This window comes from Dysidea avara, chromosome 4 (assembly GCF_963678975.1).
Source record: "Dysidea avara chromosome 4, odDysAvar1.4, whole genome shotgun sequence".
Classification (NCBI taxonomy): domain Eukaryota; kingdom Metazoa; phylum Porifera; class Demospongiae; order Dictyoceratida; family Dysideidae; genus Dysidea; species Dysidea avara.
Window position 1 is genome coordinate 18,132,567 of NC_089275.1, and position 22,219 is coordinate 18,154,785.

General features: G+C 37.2%; 1 protein-coding gene and 1 long non-coding RNA gene across 3 annotated transcripts in view; one reads left to right on the plus strand and one right to left on the minus strand.

The window, feature by feature from the left end:
- The window catches only part of LOC136253966 (uncharacterized), a 27,261-nt gene extending 19,672 nt beyond the window's left edge, over nucleotides 1-7,589 (minus strand). Inside the window, exon 1 of the mRNA XM_066046620.1 lies at nucleotides 7,512-7,589. Within this exon, the coding sequence (XP_065902692.1) occupies nucleotides 7,512-7,561 (50 nt within the window). The 5' untranslated portion in view covers nucleotides 7,562-7,589. The remainder of the gene's footprint in view (nucleotides 1-7,511) is intronic.
- Nucleotides 7,505-13,060, plus strand: LOC136253973 (uncharacterized). 2 transcript variants are annotated; one of them, XR_010700223.1, is made up of 3 exons: nucleotides 7,505-7,968; nucleotides 9,670-9,785; nucleotides 12,921-13,060. It is a non-coding gene; the product is annotated as an uncharacterized lncRNA (long non-coding RNA). The 2 variants fall into 2 exon arrangements; XR_010700222.1 differs by lacking the exon at nucleotides 9,670-9,785 and adding an exon at nucleotides 12,392-12,509.
- The last annotated feature ends 9,159 nt before the right edge of the window (nucleotides 13,061-22,219 follow it).

Genomic DNA, 22,219 nt, shown 5'->3' on the forward strand with positions numbered 1-22,219 from the left:
AATGTGAGTGTTCCATTTCAGGTCTGACTAGAATTATTGAAATTACACAAACACACATCTTGGTCCAAATCACGTTTGCCTGGTGGCTATGGGCATGGTTTCACATGCATAGAAGGCTTACAATTGAGATTTGGTTGATCTTGGAGTTATAGAATTTAGCCTGATTCAAGGCTAGCAGTCAGACACATCCTTGAATTTGTGTAACAGAAAAACATCAGCTCACTATTGAACATGGTATTAGTCCACTGCACCGGCTGTTAATAACTCCATGCATACACTTCAGTGATGTTTACAGAATATAGCCTCCTTGCGGTCTGCCAAAATATTTATTTCTCACACTGCACAAAACTCTTCAAGTTTTAATTCAGCTGGCTCTTTTCTGTTACCAGTGTCTTCCTGCTTGCTTTATTTGTACACTGACTTATGACTTGAAAAGCTGGCCCAGACTGTTTTCTAAAGTCAAAATAAGTTAAACAGCTCACATAATTATAAAGTGCCCTTCTTGATATATCCATAGATGAACCATGGATGAACATCACTGATACTGTAATAGCTCATCCCACAATTAATACTTCATTACTAATGACAACCAACAAGAACCCACAATCGATCCTTATCTTATGTTTAATCACCCACTGGAGGTGCACTGATAACTTGTAAGGGCAGTTTCAGCAATGGTAAGTTGCTAGCTTCAATTTGAGAAAGCATTCCGTTCCATGGTTTAGTCCATCATTCCATTCCGTTCTGAAGAATAGACCCCACCTTTGCTCAGCAAAATATTTAGGAGTTACAATAAGCCAAAATATTTCTTGGTCAAAATATATTGACATTATCACTAAAGCAAATTCTATTCTAGCTTTATTACAAAGAAACCTTAGCCAGTGTTCACTTTGTGTCAAATCTTTAGCTTATTTTACATATATTAAACCGGTCTTGGATTATGCCTCTGTTGTTTGGTCACCATTCACACAATATATAGACAAGATTGAAATGGTATACACTCATATTAGAGTTTTGCATAACAAACATTAAAATTAAACCTTCCCACACACAACAGCAAGGTAAAAAATGTACTTACATAATGTTACAGACCCCAAGATGGTAACTGTACAAAAAAAGACTGAAGATATTGTGCAGGTCTCCAGAATCAACAGCAGAAAGAAAGACTGAAGATATTGTGCAGGTCTCCAGTTTTCTGTTGATTCTGAACATTGTAAAGCTGCATGCAATAATGAACGGCTGCATCAATCATCGGGCAATATGATTTTCAGAGTAGTTGCCACTCTATGGAAATCCAGCAGGGACAGGATATTTTACCGGTAGGCTGTTTCCAAAAGACAGTCACATGTTTGATTGTCCATTTGCCAGACAACTGTGACAAGTTAAAATGTAGCTATGTGACTGGCTCTTCAAAAAGTACTCTTATAGCCTTTCCAATCATCTGATTTCACTAAAGACTGATTGCACATTAAACTAATCTATTAGCTTGAAACTTACACACACAAACACGCATGCTATGATGTATTGTATGTATATGTTCCAGCTTTCCATGGCTGAGTAGTAAAGTGTTTCAAAGATCATTATATACACCATTTATTAATACAAATCAGCAATGTAAATTGTTATAGTTAGGGCGGATCCAGGAGCTGGGAAGGGGGGGGGCACAAACAGGCAGGCTAAGTTGTAGGTAGTTAGGGACAGAAAATTCTCTTGTATTTTTGAAGCTCACCTCATGGTGTTGTATCACTGCTTAATTTTGTTATTTTGGCTTTGTGAAGTCTTGAAAGCTGTTTTAAAGGCTATAATACTCAGCAAAATCTGCCTATGAATCTAAGTTTATACAAGATTTTGCTACTGCAAATCAAACAAAAATATTTCATTACATAAAAGACTTAACTAAATCTGATCATATTCCACAGAGACTCTTTCATAATGACTACACTGATATGGATGATATCAGTGAAGCCACTATGTTTAACAATTACTTCTATTCAGTCTTCACCACTAGCAGTACTATAGTGTTCCACCTGTAGACAATACAATGGACAACAACATTGACCAGCAAATTGACTCCAGAACTATCTCTGAACATGACACATTAACTCACTCAACCCCTGTAAAGCTGTGGGAATAGATGACATTGGACCTAAAGTCCTGAAGGGCTGTACTATATCGCTTTACAAACCTTTCCATTACCTGTACAATCTCATCCTTTGACAACATACTTTGCTGTGACCTTCAGAATGGTGCATTCATTGCATTGTCCCGATTTTTAGGCCCGGTGACAAAACATCAGTTACTAACTATCAGCCGATATCATTATTATGCAATTCATCAAAAGTGCTTGAGCAACTGATTTATGACAAAATTATTGGACACGTCCACAAACACCTTTCTTGTTCACAATTTGCCTAAAACACAGATAGGTTATCCAACAACTTGTTATTGTTTTTAATACTATTATAAATACTCCTCAACAAACTGATATAATATACTTGAACTTTCAAAAGGCATTTGATAATGTATCTCATAATCAGCTTCTTTTAAAATTAAAGTCAATTGGTATTACTGGAAATCTATGGCTATGGTTCTGACACTATTTTTACATCGAAAACAATGCATTAAGATAAACAACAAATATTCAGATTTTCTTCCAGTATTGTCTGGTGTTCCACAGAGAAGTGTACTAGGTCCTTTTTTGTTCCTCATTTGTATAAATGATCAGCCTCAGCAAGTTCTTTCTTCTATACTAGTATTATTTGCCGATGACACTAATTGTTACAAGACTATTGGGGATATAATAGATTCTATTCAACTGCAAGAAGGTCTTAACTTACTTAATATTTGGAGTGTTGGCACAAATTTACTGTCCAATTTATCTAAGATATTTCGTATGAGTTTCAAGGCACAATTTACCACATACTCTATTGGATCCAGTACCATCTCTAGAGTGGGTACTCACAAAGACTTAGGAATAATGATTTCCTCCAACTTATTGTGGGAAGCTCACTACAATAATATTCTTAGCAAAGCCTACAAAATATTAGGTCTACTACGCCGATCTTTCTCTTCATATATTCATGTACAAGCAAAGAAACACCTCTATATTTCATTAGTCCATTCTTAACTATTTTTCTGCAGAATTTTGTGGAAGCCACACCTGATAAAAGATAATATTATTAACTTAATTGAACAAATTCAGCGACGTGCAACTAAGTTCATATTGAACGATTACTCAAGTGACTATAAAACCCGTTTGTTAAAGCTTAAGATCTTGACATCAATGATGTAATCTTCCTTATCAAATCTATCAAATTTCCATCAGATGCTTTCAATATTAATAGCTTTGTTACTTTTATATCTGGTAACACTCGACTAGCTAACAACCATAAACTACAGCACACAAGAAGCTCAAATGTTCTCAGCAACAAATTTTATTTTAATAGAATTGCTAAAATATGGAACTATGCACTACCTGTAGTTTATTGTATTCTTAGTATCCCTACCATTACATTTCTCTCAGCATGGACTGATTTTACTTTTCTGTCCATTCTGTGGTTGTAATTGCACTATTGTTGTATTGCATTGTACCCATGCTGTAAAGCTTATAATAAATATATAAATAAACTCCACAAGATATTTATTATTAGAGGTGCTTAGTACACACGAAGGTGCTGGGTGACAGTTTGACATTCACCGTTGCTTTGACTTCTGTTTTAGGTGAGTTTGCAATAAATGGTAGTAGTACACATTTTTTATGAGTTTCATAAATCGATTATGACCTGACAAGGTTTAGTATGAGGTTTACTGGTTTAGTATTTCAATCAAAAGAAGTATTGCAACTCCACAAAGGATGGGAGGGGGGAGGTGACATTTGTCCCACAAATTTTGTCCAGAATAAACTGAAGAATATTCCATTGGAGAAGTGGAAGGATGTAGCTATTTATTGCATGTGGCATGCAATACTGAGACAATGATGGATGAGAGTGGCAAAGCGGGAGTTGAATCTCCCTCCATTTTACAACAATAAATTATGTGGATGACAGTATTAAAATCATCGACTCTTTCCACCATAAAAGTCATAAGCATAAGGAATGCCATGAAGTTTATAATCCAAAGAAACTGAAAGATGTTCATCCTACTTTTAATGCACAAACATGCAAGCAAGCATTCAGTTGGTTGGGGTGGTTTCATAGAATCTTGTCTTTGAGGCCTAAAATCCATAACTACTTCTTTTTACACAGACTCATTAAAACAAGAAATGTGTACAACAGCCATTGTTACCTTGCTAGAAAGAATACCCTTCTACATAATGTGAAGCACAATAACTCAAATTAGCTGCACTGTTAAGCTACTGCTGTATTTTACCTAGTGCATGCACTTGTAGTACATAGCTATACACACTATCAATAACAGATCCAGGATGGGGAATTTGGGGCAAATGCCACCTCCCCTATCTAAGAATTACATACACTTGTGATGGTGATTCTGATCTAAACAAAGAGGACAACAGCGTATATAGGAAAGTTCAAGATATTAACAGAAAATTATATGAACAGAAAATGTAATGTGGAATTATTTATGATGTGGCCTGATTTCTGTTGGGCTATATGAAAAATGTAGGGAGACATACACAGTGACCTTAACCAGTGCTAAATTTTGTTTTTTGGTTTTTCCAAATCTAGTCAAATATTCACACTTTTTTTTAATTTTTGATTTTGGTTTAAACTGCTACTGATCCTGTGTGGTCTGTGGCAATGCTAATATGAGTGTCAGTAGTAATAAAGGTTAAAAATCATATGGTGCGTGCATCCATAAATGCCCAAGACTTACGCATTAGATTTTACACCATTCCATTCAAATTCTACACTCGCTTGCACTATTTCCACATTTTATTCCTTATAGATTGGTGATCGCGATGCCCGGTACCAAAGATTTCTTTCTTGAACAGTAGCAAGGTGTTAAACATTGCTTTAAAATTTAAAGCTAAATTCTTCATTTATACTTAGAAAACCTGCTGTAATTTTGTCCCCGTTTACACTACAGTGCTGCGATAAACATCAAAGGTCTCAACACGTCATGGCACATCATGCGGTATGTAGTATCCCGTGATTGCAACTTAATAAAACGGCGGAGCAGGACGAGAACTAGTCTCGTGCCCAGACCCCACCCTCTGCGTTGAGTAGGGTCTGGTGACTTACGCTATGTTTTTGGGCCCTCTGCCATATTGTTTACGCATTTGTATCCATAGTTCCCCTCGACAATCAAACTGTGGAACTCAATCCCCCCTCATATAGTCAACTCCCCCACACACGATCAGTTTTGTACCCTCTTAGATAATTATCACAATCACACCTGTGCGTTATAATCACATTGATTTCTGCACAACACACACAAATAATAATAATAATAGTTATTGTCGGCCATTTTCATAGTTCCAGCCTATCAAATCGCGTTGTACCTGAATCAAGGCGTCTGATTGGTCAGAAAAGAAAATGGCGTAGGATCCAAGACTCCTGCAAATGTCACTAGACCCTACTCAACGCAGTGGGTGGGGTCTGGGCACGAGACTAGACGAGAACGCGATCGATGCAAAATGAATCTTGTCAATTACGCATGTGATGGAAGAGGAAAGAAGACCTTTCAAACTTCATGGAATTACTTTTATACTACTGTTTTGTGTTAAATAAATATCTTCTGTGAGATTCAAGAACATTTTACTGAAATTCTTGTGATCTTTATTGTAAGTCAATAGCTTTTGCATGCTGCTTAAAATTTCTTTTTATAAAAATGATATCAATGTGACTGAAACTGTTATAAATCAAGGCTACTGTTCTGTATGTAAAATATTTTCTGTGAAAGTTGTGTGATATGAAGGGGAATCTGTAAGAAAGGATAGCACCTTGAGATAAATGGTAGCATAGAAAATTCTCAAAACGTATATTTGATGTTTAATCAACCACGCTTCCAGGGGGTGTGTCATGACCTCACCCTTCAAGTATGTTATAAGTCAAGTCAGTTTCCACTTGGTGTCCAAAAATGATGTACTAATCTTTATCTAGAAGAAAGTTATGGATGTTTTAAAATTTGGGCATGTATGGATGCAGGCACCATAGTGTAAGATGAACTACAGGTACTCGATGACTAGTTTTCATATCACAACAATCACAGTGCAGCAAGCATTATGATTACACTGCTGTTATGTGTTCAAATGGTTTCCCTTACTGACGCAAAACAGTATTTGCATAAAGGAGTGTTCATTACCATGCTACAAACTATTACCACTGAGTGCACCCATACAAGTAATGAGCAAGGCTCTGATTGACCTTGTCAGTCATCCCTAGACCATAACTTCATTAATGAAACTAGTTTCATAGACTTTTGGCAAAACATAGGCCAAATAATCACTGCTGTTATGTGTTCAAATGGTTTCCCTTACTGACGCAAAACAGTATTTGTGACCGGATTTGCGAAAAGGTACCTTTTTCACACACAAAATTTGACCCATTTTTTGAACTTTAAAGCTTCATAACTTTTTGATCATGGCATATAATTGCTTAAACTTTTCAGTGAATGTAGCTACAGTATCTGGCTACATTGTGATACTTAGAGCAAGCTAATCAGTATAAGGAGTCAAGTGTTACATAATTTTGTTAGCTAGTATGTCAAATGCGTTAGGGGTAGGCTAGGGTTCAGCTTTGGTTTCTTCTTCACTCTTGTTATATATAGAAGTCACTTCAATTGGATGTTTATAACATAGAAACTAAAGGAGGTGAGTAGCTGCAGCACCGGTGGCAAAATGGTTATGAGTAAGGGTGCCTGGGTTCAAGCCCCTGCTGAGACAACTTTTTTTTTGCTTTCACACTGTTCTTAGGTTTTTTGTCTAAGTTTTTTTAAATGCACTTGACTGCCGGCACTATATAACTTGCCTACTGAGCCCATATAGACATATATCTTCTGAAAATTAAAGTCAAAAGGTACTGCTGGAGCAGGAACTAGGCAACAACAATGACCAGGGCCCCCCAGAGAAATTAAGGGGTCCAGGGGAAAGAGCTAAAGTGGGGCCCCAGGAGCAAAGAGGTTTCCGATACTGAATCACAACTTCACCCAAGACGTAAGTTGAAGACTTAAAAATAATAATAATAATTGTGACCGGGCCTGCGATAATAGGGCATGTGGGCACATGATTTTTGCCTACTTTTTTACAATTTCATCACTCATAACGTTTTGTACCATTATGCTATGGCATTGCAATTTTCAGCTCTTAGTAAATATTTAATTGACATCATGATGTAAGTTACAGAATGCAAAAATACTATTCCAGGACTGAGATATGACCTGTAGAGTGATGGGGTGTAGTTTGTGCCCACATGCCCTGTTTTCGCAGGCCCAGTCACAATTACATAATTACATAACCAATTACATAACCAAGTAATAAGAAGCGTCAAAGTACGTCATAAATAATTAAATAATGTACGGCTAAACCACTGCACATAAAAATATGCACTCACCGGTAATGAAATAAGTAATACACGAAGGGAAAAACTAAAAATGGATTCATCTCTACTTGCTGTAATTACGAAGTTTACTATTCCAAATAACGCTGTCCAATAAACAAACAAAATAACTTTGCGGTAAGAGTCCCTAGCAACGAACTCGTACAACCGGTTTGAAAAAACGGGTTGTAGCTTATAGCAACCGACTAGTTCATATGCGCTGCGCGTTTAACCGGGCATTAGATACTACTTGCAGTTGAGAAGCTCAGTGAGAAGACACTTCGAGTTAAAGGAATTGTTAGTTGATGGATGAACAGAATACCACAAATCGAGATTTAGTGGGCGTGTCACGTGCGTAAGGAACTCGGCCAATTAAAACCAAAGCCAAGTGTAATTTTACTCGTCCAGTTAGGACAGCGACTGAAGGAGCAGGGAGAAACGACACAAGAAGGTTTACAGCTGAAAAAGTGTTGTAAGTTGAGTAGGAAAGGGTCCAAGAGAACATATAAGAGGATGAAACATTCAAACTACGCTGACCTTCCAGGTTATCTAGCTAGTTCCAGCCCCCCTAGTACCATCCCAACCAATCTTTCCTCCACCCTCAGCAGGCCTGACTTGGTATTGGTTTCTAATGATTCCATTTGTTTGTTCGAATTGACAGTACCAACTAATACCCAGCAACATCTTCTTGCTGCTAGAGCTAGAAAGGAAGATCGATATAGCTCCTTGCAATATGACCTCCAGCTTTCTGGGTTAACTGTCAATCTTGTTCCAATTGAAATTGGTTGTTTAGGCCACTTTTTGCCAGAAACAATTGCTCAAATGGCTACTGCTTGTGAAGTGCCAAAGAAAACCATAAGATCCTTGTTTGAGCAGGCAGCTCGCATTGCTGTGTCCTGTTCTTACAGAATTTTTAATTCTAGAGCCTCCCCGGGCTGGGATCTTTTAGACCACCTTAGGTAAACTTTAAGTATTACATGTATGTAGATATAGTTTTTTTTTTTGTTTTTTTTTTGTGTATTGTAATTTAATTTTAGTTAATGTAAGTCTAGCCAGGGCTCCTGTACTGATCCATCAGCACATGGTACCCCTGTGTCTAGGCCCCTGTATGCTTGTAATGTATATTTTGTCTTAATCATTAAGACGTTTATTCTCTCATGTCAAGCATATTGGATATTTAAGTAGAGCAATATATTAAAAGTAAAAAGATATCTTGATAGCTAGAACAGCTTATTTGTTTGTTCCTTGCTTCCAGTGTTGGGCAAGTTACTTTGTAAAAGTAACTAGTTACATATTACATATTACTTGCAACTGAACTATTTAGTTACAGTTACATATTACCCATAAAATAAAGTAACTGTAATAATATTACATATTATATTCTCGATTATATTACTTTGTGTCCACAGCCTTAAGCTGTCACGTGTGAAACTACCACCTTATCACGTGACATGATTGCGCTGTTGGACAATATGCAAATTTTGGTTATAAGTAAGAAGCTGGTGAATAAGCTTCATTCAGTATGCCTCGTTACTTTGCTGTGGCTAGGCATTACTCAGAGGATAACTAACGAGATTAGTAACTTCGTTACTTGTAGTAATAATATTACGTAATATTAAACTCGTTACAGTAACTATATTACTTAGGTAATGCGTTACATTTGTAAGTAAAGTAGCTTGCGTTATATTACCTGTTTTTATAGCGTATTTCGTTATATTACTTTGTTACCACAAAAGTAATAATATTACGTAACGCGTTACATAAGTAGCGCGTTACTCCCAACACTGCTTGCTTCACTACATAATGTGAAAAGTGATTTTCCAATGATATCACTTTTTTATTTCCAGTAAAGTTGATTCGCACGTTTGACTGTATCTCTAGCATTGAAGGTAGAAAAAGTCTGTAATGAATTTCAACATGTTTACCCCTTCATTTTATTGGTCATCACATTGTGTATTGCACACAGTTTTATTGACTGTAGAAACTAGTCTGACTTTCTATAGAGTAAGTCTGGTCACTGTGACATTCAAAATTTGTGGTGTAACACTTTTAAAACTGGTAATGCTGCCTAATCCATATGAAAAAAAATATTGGTTATGTTAATCCATATGGAAAGAAATCTTGGTTATGTTAATCCATATGGAAAGAATCTTTGGTTTTCTTTAGTTTGTAGCTGTTTGCTGATGTTTTTCGAGAACTACTCACTTTATGTGGCTGTTGGATGTACCATCCTTGCTGACATCAGTGATGTACACAGGAATTTTGAAAAGGGGTTTCCAATACAGCTAAGTGACTGTTATATTAGAATAGTTTGTATTGTCTGACTGCTTTATTAGAGTATCTCGATCTTTTCACCAAAATCATAATTCAGAACAATGCTATAAGTGTTGCTATCATGTGAAAATAAGATAAAAGTTTAAAATGTGTCCTGTTCCATGACAGATTCCAGATTCTGGAACCCTGAAGTTTCAATTTCTTAATGTTTCAAGTACAGTGTAAAATCCAAAGGGGTTTCCTGAAACCCCTGGAAACTCCCCTCCATATGCCCCTGCTAACATTATTGCGACATCACTGTTTAATGACATCTCTAAAGTTAACAGACCCTCTCTCTATGTAGAGGGGCAGACTAGATAGAAACACTATTAACATCTGTAACGTTAACCATGCTAAATTTCTAGGCCAACTGTTGGTGTTTCTTTTTCAGGTACTCATAAGTTAGACTCTAAATTGATGAATGTTCTATGAAAATACAAATAGTGGATTCTAAAGAATTTTTTGACATCTGATTCTAAAAAAATTGACATCTGTTTTTCATTTCAACACTGTTGTGCAGTGGCATAGCCAGACTTTGCCATGTCTGGGCACTGGGTGGGCAAGTCATATTCAGCCATGCAACACACATACACATGCCCATCTTCATATGGGCATCAATACAACATTTCAAAGAGTAGTGTATGCATTATGTAACACTACTGTATGCAAAATGACTAATATAACCTTGAGAACCCTAACTAGCTATTGGCCTGCTTAACCCATATATACATCTGAATGTGTCTTTATATAGTTTATACCTGACTATAGGAAGAAATTTGAAAGTACGAGGTGTTTTTAATGCTCTTTATCCAATTACACATGATAAATATGCCCTGCCACTAGACTAGAAACAAAGAAACAATTGTTGATTGAACAAGTTGACCACACCATTTGAACTACCACTAAGTAGTATCCACATTGCTAGATGGGTGCTAATGTCTCAAATAACTTCCTCTATTCTCTGATCAGAGTTTGGACCACACCAAATGTTACATAACTTATTCTAAATGTAAACTGTCCAACACACTACTGGTTGTTTGAGCTGTGTTATTTATTCTTGTATAATAGTTAAGTACACTAGACCCTCAGTTATCCAATCCTCATTTATCCGTATCCTCGTTTATCCAAAATTGGTAACGACTGCTTTATTAGAGTATTTTGAGTACAAATGTATATCTATTAGAGTATTTCAACAGTGCTCTGGATATAAATGTATAGACTTCAGTTTTACAAACAATTGATTTATCTGAACACTTTTACCATTGTCTGAGACACATCGTGTTTCAGATAACCAAGGGTCCACTGTACCTTCATCATATTTGACTGGTTAATAGCCGTGGCTCTTACAATAGCTGCCCCCAGATAGTGGCCACTCTACAGCCTAGAATTATTGTCATAAGAGTTGCCCTCGGATAAGAGCCACATCTAGTATCTGAATATGCTGGTATAAGTGTTGATAAGACATGTTTGGAGCAGAAACCAGGCAAAGGAGTTGTTTTAAGCCAGGAAATAATGTTTTTGAGAGAAGTTTAAATAAGTGATACCGTTGAAGGACGATTGAACAAGGCCAGTAACTTGTGAATCCATACAGACACCATGAGCTGCTACCACACAAGCCCATAGTAGCCGTCTTCACATAGCAGCCGCAGGGTTTTCTTTGTTGAAAGTTGTAGTAGCCTCAGCTGTAACTGGTCTAATGTAGTATTTGTTTTAACAACTAAATATTCCATGATTGCTGAATTGCAGCATGTGCAGTTTCTTTTACATTCAACAGAACAGTCACTCTAATACAGCAGGGAGACAGAATTAGTTGCTACTTGTTAATAGTCAGCCTCATGTTGGGTGTAGTGTTAAAAAAATTCTGGATAGTATGTTTCCTGCTTTTCTGTAAAGTTTCCCTAATAGAGCAGTCACCCTTATTGTCTTAGGGGTAGGGGTGGGGTGCATGGCCTACTAAGAAGCACACTAACTAAGGTATGCCTTCCGTATATTACCAAGCTTTAGTATTTATGTATAGCTAGGCCCTAAAGTCTATCAGTTCTTCTGAATTTACACTAGAGAAATGATTGTCAGCTCACTTATTGTACAGTTCGATAGTACTGACATCGTACTGTATAGTAGAGACCACAAAGGCATAGGTGTGGCCCATCCAAAAGCCATCCTCATTTTTCCCAAACGATGATGTGGCAGTATTGGTTAGGTAAAAGTAAGCCCAAACAAGCCTTCAGATTGACCCAACATGTTTCATACAAGTTGCTACGGAATTTGAAAAAAATATTAACAGAATATCTACTCTTCTACTCTCTGTGTGTCTGCATGCATATGTGCATATAGTGTAGTGAGTGGTGATGATTGTGTGGTATCAATAGTCTTTTTCTAATGGTACAGGGAACAGGGAATTCTTATTATAAGCTCCGCTTGTGATTAATTCAGAGTAAACCAATTACTAGTAACTGTTAGTTACTCTGATGTAAAACTTAGACCAACAAATAAATGGTAGTTTACTCTGAAGTAAATCTCGGGGTAAACTATGCTATATACGTAGTGTCCCACCCGTTAGTTTACTGTTACATTCCTTACAGGGTAAAATGGTATATCAGTCTTCTTCCTGTGGTGAAATGACATACAGTGCTAGCTCCCTTGATTATCTGAACACTTGGTTATCTGAACAGCAGAATTGAGTCCTCTTTTGTTTATGATGTATGTTCTATTAGAGTATTTGAGCTCTGTATACAAATGTATGGGGTTTGATTATCTGAACATGTCTTGGTCCCAAGGGGGTTGGATAATACTGTATTACCCTGTGATTAATGATCATGTGGAATAACACAGTTACTTTGATTATGCGAAATGGTAGCTTGAAACAGCCCTTGAATAGCCGTACTTCTATCCATTCACTAGCCAGAATAAAATCCATTGGCAAAAACGATGTAGTGTTGTTTAAGTTGTGCTACTCATTCTTGTACAGTAGCTGAGTAATTTCATCAGGTAGTCCGAATTTTTTTATTCAGAATAATATGTCCCTGAGAGGTTCTCTGTACTATACATGTAACTGTATTTGTTGGATATCAAATGTGGGAATAAGCAGTTTCATGTATTCTTATTTTGTAGCAAGATAAATAAATGGAATACCTGTCTCAAGTTACTATTAATGGATAAAGATAAACACTTGAAAAATATTTATGTATATTGTCAACTGTTACATGCTTTTATGTTGTTATCATACCATATTTTTAGTGTATAGCATCAGAATTCCACTTAAACTAATGTTAGGTCATTAAGTGGGTGTTTTTCTTTGTGTTTTTTGGTCTTGAAAAATCTACCCTACTTGCAAGCTAAAAGTTGGTCTTATGGTGTTGCAAACTGACACTACATCTACATTCTTGTGGCATAATCAGGGCTATGGGGACAAGGTAGAGAGACCACCATCAATTGTGACACAAGCAGCTGATGCAATAGGACTTTGACTATCCAAACCCTTGATTATTCGCTCTTTATTAGTGACTGCTGTATTAGAGAATTTCTTCATTAGGTGAATGTTCTATTAGAGTAAGTGTATGTTCCATTAGAGTAGTTGAACGGAACTCTGTATATATTTAAACTGGCATACAAGTGTTTGGATAATGGAGGTCCTACTGTACTTATTATGCATCACAGTTAGACAAAGCTGCCACAGGTTGTTTAATACGTTAACAAATTTACTTGGTTATGTGTGACCCGGTCCTAGTAATAATATTAATAATAATAAAAAATATATAATTAAAAAAAAAAAGGTCATTACATGCTGACAATGACAATAGCTAGCCCTTACCAACCATATCTCCTTATTTATAAGCTTGCTACACTACTTCTCTATTAGAGTATTTAGATCTGACTGCTCTATTAGAGTATATCAATCTTTTAAACAGGTTTAAGGTTTTTGCTTAAGGTTAGCCTACATGAAAATCATCTTATTTTGTAGTGGAAATCCTATATGAAAGGATTTTTGGTCACGTGACCACTTTTTGAATTTTACATATGTTAAAATTGTGCTGATAGCAGCTGCTGCAAACACCCCAATAACATATTAGCACTATAGTTTGCATTATCTTAAAGGTAAATCTGTGTGAAAATCTGCAGAAACAACAAAATGAAGCACCTTCCTATTTTGAGTGAAAACCCTACTACAGGGTACACCGAGTAGAGGAATAACTTGAAAATTCGTGTGTACATAGGCTGATCATCGTAGGAGTGCCTTTTGGTGGTTAGAACAGCAACAGACTTACAGCTACAAAGTTATAAAGCAAAAACCGAGTAAGTGTAAAATCGCGAGATCGAGATACTCTAATAGAACAGTCACTGGGGGCAAAAAAAAAGGTGCATAAAAACTGAATGTCAAAAAAAATGAACTGATCATCACCAGAGTTCGAACCAAGGACCCCCCACACCTAATGCCTGCATCCTTAACCACTGAACCCGCTGCTATATCTCGGCTGATCACTTCACTTAATTTCTACCTTATATAAATGAAAATTCTTGCTTAATAAGATCTACAATACAAAATCTAGATTGTTCTAGAACATTCTATGTGTGTTCTATTAAATGATTTCAGCGAAAGCAAAAACATGCGCTCTATTAGAGCATTAGCACCATGCTATTGTTGCATCTCTTTGAGGCTCAATCTAGTAGCTGAAATCAGAGCCATTTTTGTATCAATTTTTTTTCCTCTGGCCCTAGCTAATGGCCACCCACACGTCTCTATGGAAAACAAGCTAGAAGAAAAACATAAAAAGGGAAAAAGAAAGAATGTGCCTCAGTACAGAAAAGACACCTAAAAGAACCTACAGAAGCCCAGGGAATGTTAGTGAACTGGTAGATGCCCCTCCGCAATGGCGAAATCTAGCTATTTCCGGGGGCACACCAGGACGCTTAGACCGTGATCGCCGGAGAACCACGGATGCACATGATCGAGGAGCAAAGCAAGGAGAACCCCAAACTGCAACGGAGCCAGCCCATTACCACTGAATATGGGGAACTCCACTTCTCACTGAGTAATTGAGCCAAATGCTTATAGACCTGTGGTAGTGGCTACTTTCCCCATTCCACCGGAGGAGGAAAAAACTATTGGGGTAAAGCTGCCATGCTCTACTTCGTGTATACTATTAGGGTCTGTTATGACAAAATTTTGCCAAAATTGGGACACGGCACCCTTTGTACGGACGGATAATTTTGGCAATTCCTCGAAATTAAAACTCACTACATTTTTTTGAATAATTTGTTTTCCTAACCACATTCCCTAAGGTTAATAGTTCCTGTTTGTGAATGTAGTAGTCCACGACAGGGGCGGATCCAGGGGGGGTTCCAAGGGTTCCATGGAACCTCCCTTTTGAAAAGTTCTCACTCGAGATACTCTAATAGAGCAGTCAAATCGAGATACTCTAATAGAGCAGTCACAGTAGTCTTTTGAGGAGCAGTGTAGCAAGCTATATATATCTAGTTATAAAGAAGGAAATATAGTTGGTGAGGTGGCAGCTATTGTCAGCAGGTGATGACCTTTCTTTTTTTTTTTTTTGGTCTTCAACTTATACAGCTAGGCTAAAGTTGCAATTTCAAAGTGGAACCCCCCTTTTTAAAAGTCTGGATCCGCCCCTGCATGACATCCCATAAATAGTTAGTTTTATTAAATATAATGTAAAGATACATGGCCTAAACAAAACTATTGGTTTAGCGAATTTAAAATCGCTAAAATTTAAACATGGCTATCCATGAAGGTTTTTCACAATAATAGCTAGTTACTTATTTTCTGTCAAAAGCAATCCACTACACCGGCTGAGTACTGTTCATAGAATACCAGTTTCCTGGATACTTCGACCCCTTGAGGTTGTAAACAGGTTCAACCTTTTATGCACATAACTACAGCCAGAATTTGCTATAGCTAGCTATACATTTGCATAGTTCTATTTGCTAATGAAATGTGCATACATTGCAGTTCTGTTATTGAAATTCATTACAAAATCAGTTAGACTATCTGATTTTATCATCTCTTTAAAGAATTTCAATAACAGAACAGCAATGTATCAGCTATGTGCATTTCATTAGCAAATAGTCAGTATTGCACAGCTCTACGTTTTAATGCAAAACCTGTAGGAGCTCTGGATTTCATATTATGACAGCTACATACAGTACAGTACTTAAAGGCATACACAAGGGAGCATCAGTGAAGTTTATGGGATCACTACTGCTGCAGTGGTATACATGCTGGGGTGGCTGTGCTGCTGCTGGAACGTTGGCCGAAGATAAGAAGCATTTGGAGAAAGTGGGATCTGATCGATTTCATTCCCTTAGTGGTGGTGTCTGCCAGACACCACCACTAAGGGAATGAAACTGTCTAGACATCTTTTACTTTAAAGACTTTGTGAAGAATTGTGACTGTACCACCCCCATGGACCATGGTGGTGTTCCTCTTACTTGAGCAACTTTCTGTTGCGTTATGGATGAACAATGCCAGAATGATCCTAACGTATTGGGCACTTTAGGGTACTGATGTTAATGACAATCCCTGGTTAAAGGTTAAAGGTTATCAGTCTTGCAATTCTTTTTCTCTTCTTAAGAGTTGGCCATGTTATAGGTCTAGTGGTGATGTTACAGTGACACTGCATCTCCAACAATCATAGTTTCCAACAGGCAGCTGATCTTTGCACTCTTTCAACTTAGTCTGAATCTTTACTTGTGGAAGAGTTCCAAATTGTTGAAGCGTATTCCAATATTGGGCATATCAGTGAATGGCAGTGATAATATATGCTCTTGCATTTGTGTATGCATTGGTTCACCAGCCATATAATCATGTTACAAACAATTAAGGTAAACAAACAAGTAGAAATGTTGGGAGGCTGTATATATCTCCTCTGTGGAAGATCAGCTATGCCGAACAAGCCAGGGGAGTCCAATCAAAAATCAAATCAAAACTACTATGAGTAGTAGACATTTAATCCCTAGCTATAGATCATGCATATGGTTACTAGACTAATATTGTAGCTATATCCACTGAAAGGCTGTAGCTATATAGCTATCACATGTACTATATAATAAGGATACATTATAGTAGGTATATGGTCAACCTCTTTTGTTTTATTTCTATAATCTCTATTCTAATGTAAAATTCTTGACATATATAGCTACTTTCCTTCAAGTACCGAATGCCCTTAAAAGTTGTGCATGCAGAAAGCTATAACCTTGTTGAGGCCTTATAGCTATATAGCCGGCAAAACAGGTAACATACATAGCATTATATAGTATGGATGTATTTGTGCATGTACATTGTGTATAAGCTATATATTATATACGCTGTATATGTATTTTGCATGTATTTATATAGTGTGTGCATAAACCCATATCAGATCTTCACAGATTATGAGTCAAAATCTTCATATCTTTTAAGACTATCAAACCTCTGTGTGAAAGAACGAATATTTTTTATTTGCTCATTTGTCCAGGTTATCTTATAACGTGTCTTTGACTCCTTACTGAAAATCTTTTCACTACACTTCTTAATGTAGTCCTCAGAACATACAACTCTCAGGAATTCACACATTTTAGCAATCTCTGACTTTGGGTTGGCGATAAAGTCCCTGATGTGTATTGTCATTGTGTCAAACTTATATTCTTTCTTTACATATTCTACTCCTTCGTACAAATGGAAATAATGATGAGAACTTGCATCCACCACTTCTGGATTGACAGCTACACTCACATTACTATTTTTAGCATTCAAGACTTGATGACGATCTGCTTTAAAAGTTCTGTATAGAACATCAGTGGCAATATTGTCATAAGGATTTCGTATAACATGAAATAGTTTTATGGGAATGCCTACTAATGACGGTAACCTTTTCAGCATATCTTGTACCTTTTCTTTATTGTGCAACAAAGAAGATGGTATAACATGAGCTTGATCATCTCCAATTATATCAACATAAGTATCATAAGTTGCTTGCCATTCTTTATCCACAACTAAAGTATACCCTTTCCCATCACCACTTCTTTTACCACCATGAGCTGCTCTGTATGAGCTGGTCCAGATACAGTCATACACATATTGCTTGGTAGCAGAGCTGGGCGTATGAATAAGAGCTGGTATAATTCCTGATTCGTGAGAAACGATCATGTGGGGGTGACTGTCTAACACACTGGCCACTATACTATGACTGCTGTGAGTGTGTCCGATGAATAGCACGAATAGTTTTACACGATCTGCGACGGACGATGGAAATGCTTTAGAGCGCCCTTTGCGGTTCCTTGGAGAAACATCGCTCATTACTGAACCGTCAGCGTGATCAGCGGCAATAGCGTAAAAAGTCTGGGCGACATTAGGCACATTCATCACCAGGATCATTAAAAACAGAGCAACTGCTATGATGGTGATTAGGAGTGTTTTCGATTTCTTCGTACAGATCCTCGGCATTTCTTGTTTATTAGGTGGGGTCCGTTATAAGACTCACGAAATACGAGTTAGCTCCAAATCAATCTCGTTATGTACAGACTTGCTCAACCACAAAATTGCGTAATACCGGAAACAAAATAATATCACGTGACGATGGTTGTAACACCGGTAATGCGAGAGACCTTTTATCGATAAGGCGATTCTAATGGATTCAGGAGTCATAAAGGAGTTCACCCTCAGGCTCAAGCTTACCGTTTCTTCGTATTCCAGCATATGTGTTGTACTGTGGCCGCTACTGAAGGTTGCCACCCGAGGTGCTGATGACCGGTGAGCTCTTCAGTGAAGGTACAACCAGAGATAATAAAAACTCTGGTACTAGTGTTCTGTGTTCAAATAGTCTTTATACCCTTTTCACCTGTTCAGCCTATCATGTTAAAATTGCACCCAGAAATAGTGCTATGTTATGGGTGTAACATGACCAAATTTCAGCTTATTCACAAGTCAAGTTAGGCCAGGCAAAAACTTAATTGTTTTGCATCCCCTCCTGCATCCCTTTTACCCACTGCCTCTAATTTCATTATTGCTGTTATCAATCACAAGCAACACTGTTTCCTCTTCTATAACCAGTTGCAATTGCACCAGGTGTGTGTACATACTTCAAGTAAGCTGGGCTAATAATGAGCAAAGACAAGTGTGAATTCAACAAGTCAGAAATTAAATTTCTAGGCCAACCAGTTAATCACGTACATCCTGATCCTGACAAAATACGTGTTATCAGAGACACGAAAGCAAGCACCAACTAATATTCGTCAGTTTTTAGGTATGATCAATCAATTGATCAAATTTTCATACATACGTCTGTGTATATAATGTGTGTAGGTCTGTACTGTCTGTATAATATTGCACATTTATGAATTACCATTCAGAGTTTGGCTGGAGATGCTACAGAAGAACCTCAAAGGCTGTAAGAAGGAGATTAAGAGTCTCTCATTGATTGAGAATGCTGTTAGTAACTGTGATGTTACTTGTTACTTAGTTACCTGATCACCTAGGTGACACATGTAGCCTTCCTCAAGGCCAACTACAAGTACTCTATTGTAAAAGTGTCAAGCTGTTAACCTCAGCTCCAAAGCCACCATCACTGGCTGACGCTGGTCGCTTCAACAATCTTGGTTGTCTACACTATCGCATGGGCAAGTACAGTTTGGCATCTTACTACTTCAGCTCTATGATGCCCTCCATGACTTCCCACCATATCATTGGAGAAAGGTAGGTGAGTGGGTGGGTGTGTCCTGTGTTATCATGTGATCTGTTGTTGTAGCAGCACTGTCAGGTCGTCCGTTGCCAGTACTGGGGGTAAATTGTTGTTATATAATCTTGGACTGCAACAACTATATGCTGGTCAACCAACTGTTGCATTCACTTCTTTGTTGGAAGCTGTACAAGTGTTTCAATCCACACTTGTGGCTTCAGCTGGCTGAGACTTCAATAGTGGATTACAATAAGGTTGTTATGGTGACCGTTACCATGGTACGTAATTGTTATAATACTCGCAGGCACAGATGGTCTATGCAAAGCAGCAGTATTACCATAGTCAAACTGTAGTTGGAGCTGGTTTCCATCAAGTTTTGTTGTCATGCTGATGGAGGTAGGTCACTTATCACATGACGGATCATCATCAGCCATATATGCCAACCCCATCACTTTACTTTGCTAACATCTGTCTGTGTAATGCTCTCTACTTGCTACCTCCACTGCCACAGCAACCAATGAGACTATGTTATATCTACCATGTTGTCTTGAGTTATGGCCCAGGTGTGTTTAACTTTAAGCGGCTTTTCACCCCGGCCAGTAAACAAGTCCGGTGACTATACAAGATTATCATTTCTATACAAGTTCAACATTCTCATATTTCTTTTAATAACTTCAGTGTTTTACTCTAGTCTCCTTGATGTGTTCCTCCATGTAAGGTAGTTTACTGTATGAAATATTCTTTTACTTCATCCTTCAAGATGCTACACAGAATTGTTAGAAATTATAACTACACTAAATGTTCAGTTGAGACCTGATATTTATTCAAACTTATTTTTATACCCTACTTACTAAGAAGGCTGGCTATCATTTTACAGCACAGCAAATAGCACTTGGACGGTGGCAAAACATAAGTACTAGTTCTTAAAAGGCTTTTATTTGGCTAACCTTTATAGTAATAGATAGCTTGATTTGGAGTATTTCATGACCTCCTGCTCACATGGAAATCCAATTTTTTGTAGATGAGAAACAAGTAATCAAGTTTGCCTTATCTGTACAGTTCTTGTTAAATTGCTGCCATGATTTTCATACATTAGCATTTTACCCTTAATGGGTTTTGCTAATCAATCAATTAATAAGAGTGGGTGCCAGGTACATGTAATTGAAAATGTTGTAAGACACCCTTTTGCAGATCCAGTCACATATAATGTCAGGGTTGAGTATGTAGTATCATATCCATCACTTAAGGCAAAGAAATAATTCTTACCCTATGACTTATGAATCCTGGATTTAGAGGGCAGTGAAAACTCACTGGAAATATTCTTTGTAAGACTTCACCACTATTTAGAATATTAACTTACATTGTTTTAAGCTGTTACATACATTGTATCATTTACTACAACATTTTTAAAAAACCTTCTGTTAATATCTTGGGTGATGCATTACATGCTTGGCCCTGTCCATCATCAGGTGTCTCCTATTCAAAGTTTCCATTAGTGCATCACTAATGCAGGTTTAGACTAGCAATTGATGTTATTATGAAGTATGTTCCTCTCCATATTAGGTGTTTACAGCAAGCAGGTACTCTTCCACTGGAGTCTATACTACTGAGGTAATAATCCTGTTAGTATAATGGCATCATCTGTTTGGAACGAGAAGATACACATACTAGACTGGGCTACTGGAATGGACTACTGAACTGGGATTTTTTTGCTTCATGATTCATTTTTCAACACTTTTTGTTAAGCACATTGGCTATTACACCTTCTTCAATACAACTGCCCACTTGTTTTCATTGGCATGTCCCAAAACTGTGGTGTATGGTATGGGCAATATATTATATAGTATTTCTTAGAAATGCCAAATGTGCAAACATACAATGATGTTAAGCCAATTAATGCGTACATAAACACAGTAGTTGACTAGTGGCTGTAGTAGTGGTACATCACACAGTACACATTATTACAACTTGCTACTACACTGCACAATGCAGCAGCTACCATGTACGGATGTAATTAGATTATAATGCATAGCTAGATCATTTCATCCCAAGCTCCTGAAAATATTTATCTTTGTGCAAATGCAGTTAATCTAGAATATCTAATTTTTGTATGGTTTACACTAGGGAAAGGCATTAAAATGTTTGCTATCAATGTACACATTCAACTTTATAAGCAAGTCATGCTATGCTATGTAAGTGGTCTATAGGGTGCATTGTTGGAGTACATAGGCATTTCTGAGGAATATGTTTTCATTAACACAACAACTAACAGCACATTCCTGTACCCTGACAATTAAAGACAAAAAGTGAATCACCAGTCCAATGAAATTAAAAACCAAAAATCAGTAGTCCATTCCAGTAATCCAGTCCACTGTTTGTACCTTCCCAAGTGGCATGCTAACAGCTGGCCTGTGTGTGGGTGTGCAGTTGGCCGTAGGTTTACGTGAAGTTGGCATGGGAAAATTGTTTACGTATGTGCGTTTGTCCACACTCACTTGAGCAAAATATTTTGAAACTGAAAGAATGACGGAAGGGATAGTTACAGTAGCAATATATTTAAATATGGCCAATCAATTTTATTGACTATGAACACCAGGAGCTTTAAAAAGTTTATGGTGATGTATAAGACTACCAAGAGTGTTTTAGCCTGTATAATAAATGATTATGTGAAGTACGTAACACAGTTATTCAAGTAATTTTTTATTTTGGGTTGCCTTTACTAGTTGGTGTATTTAGCCA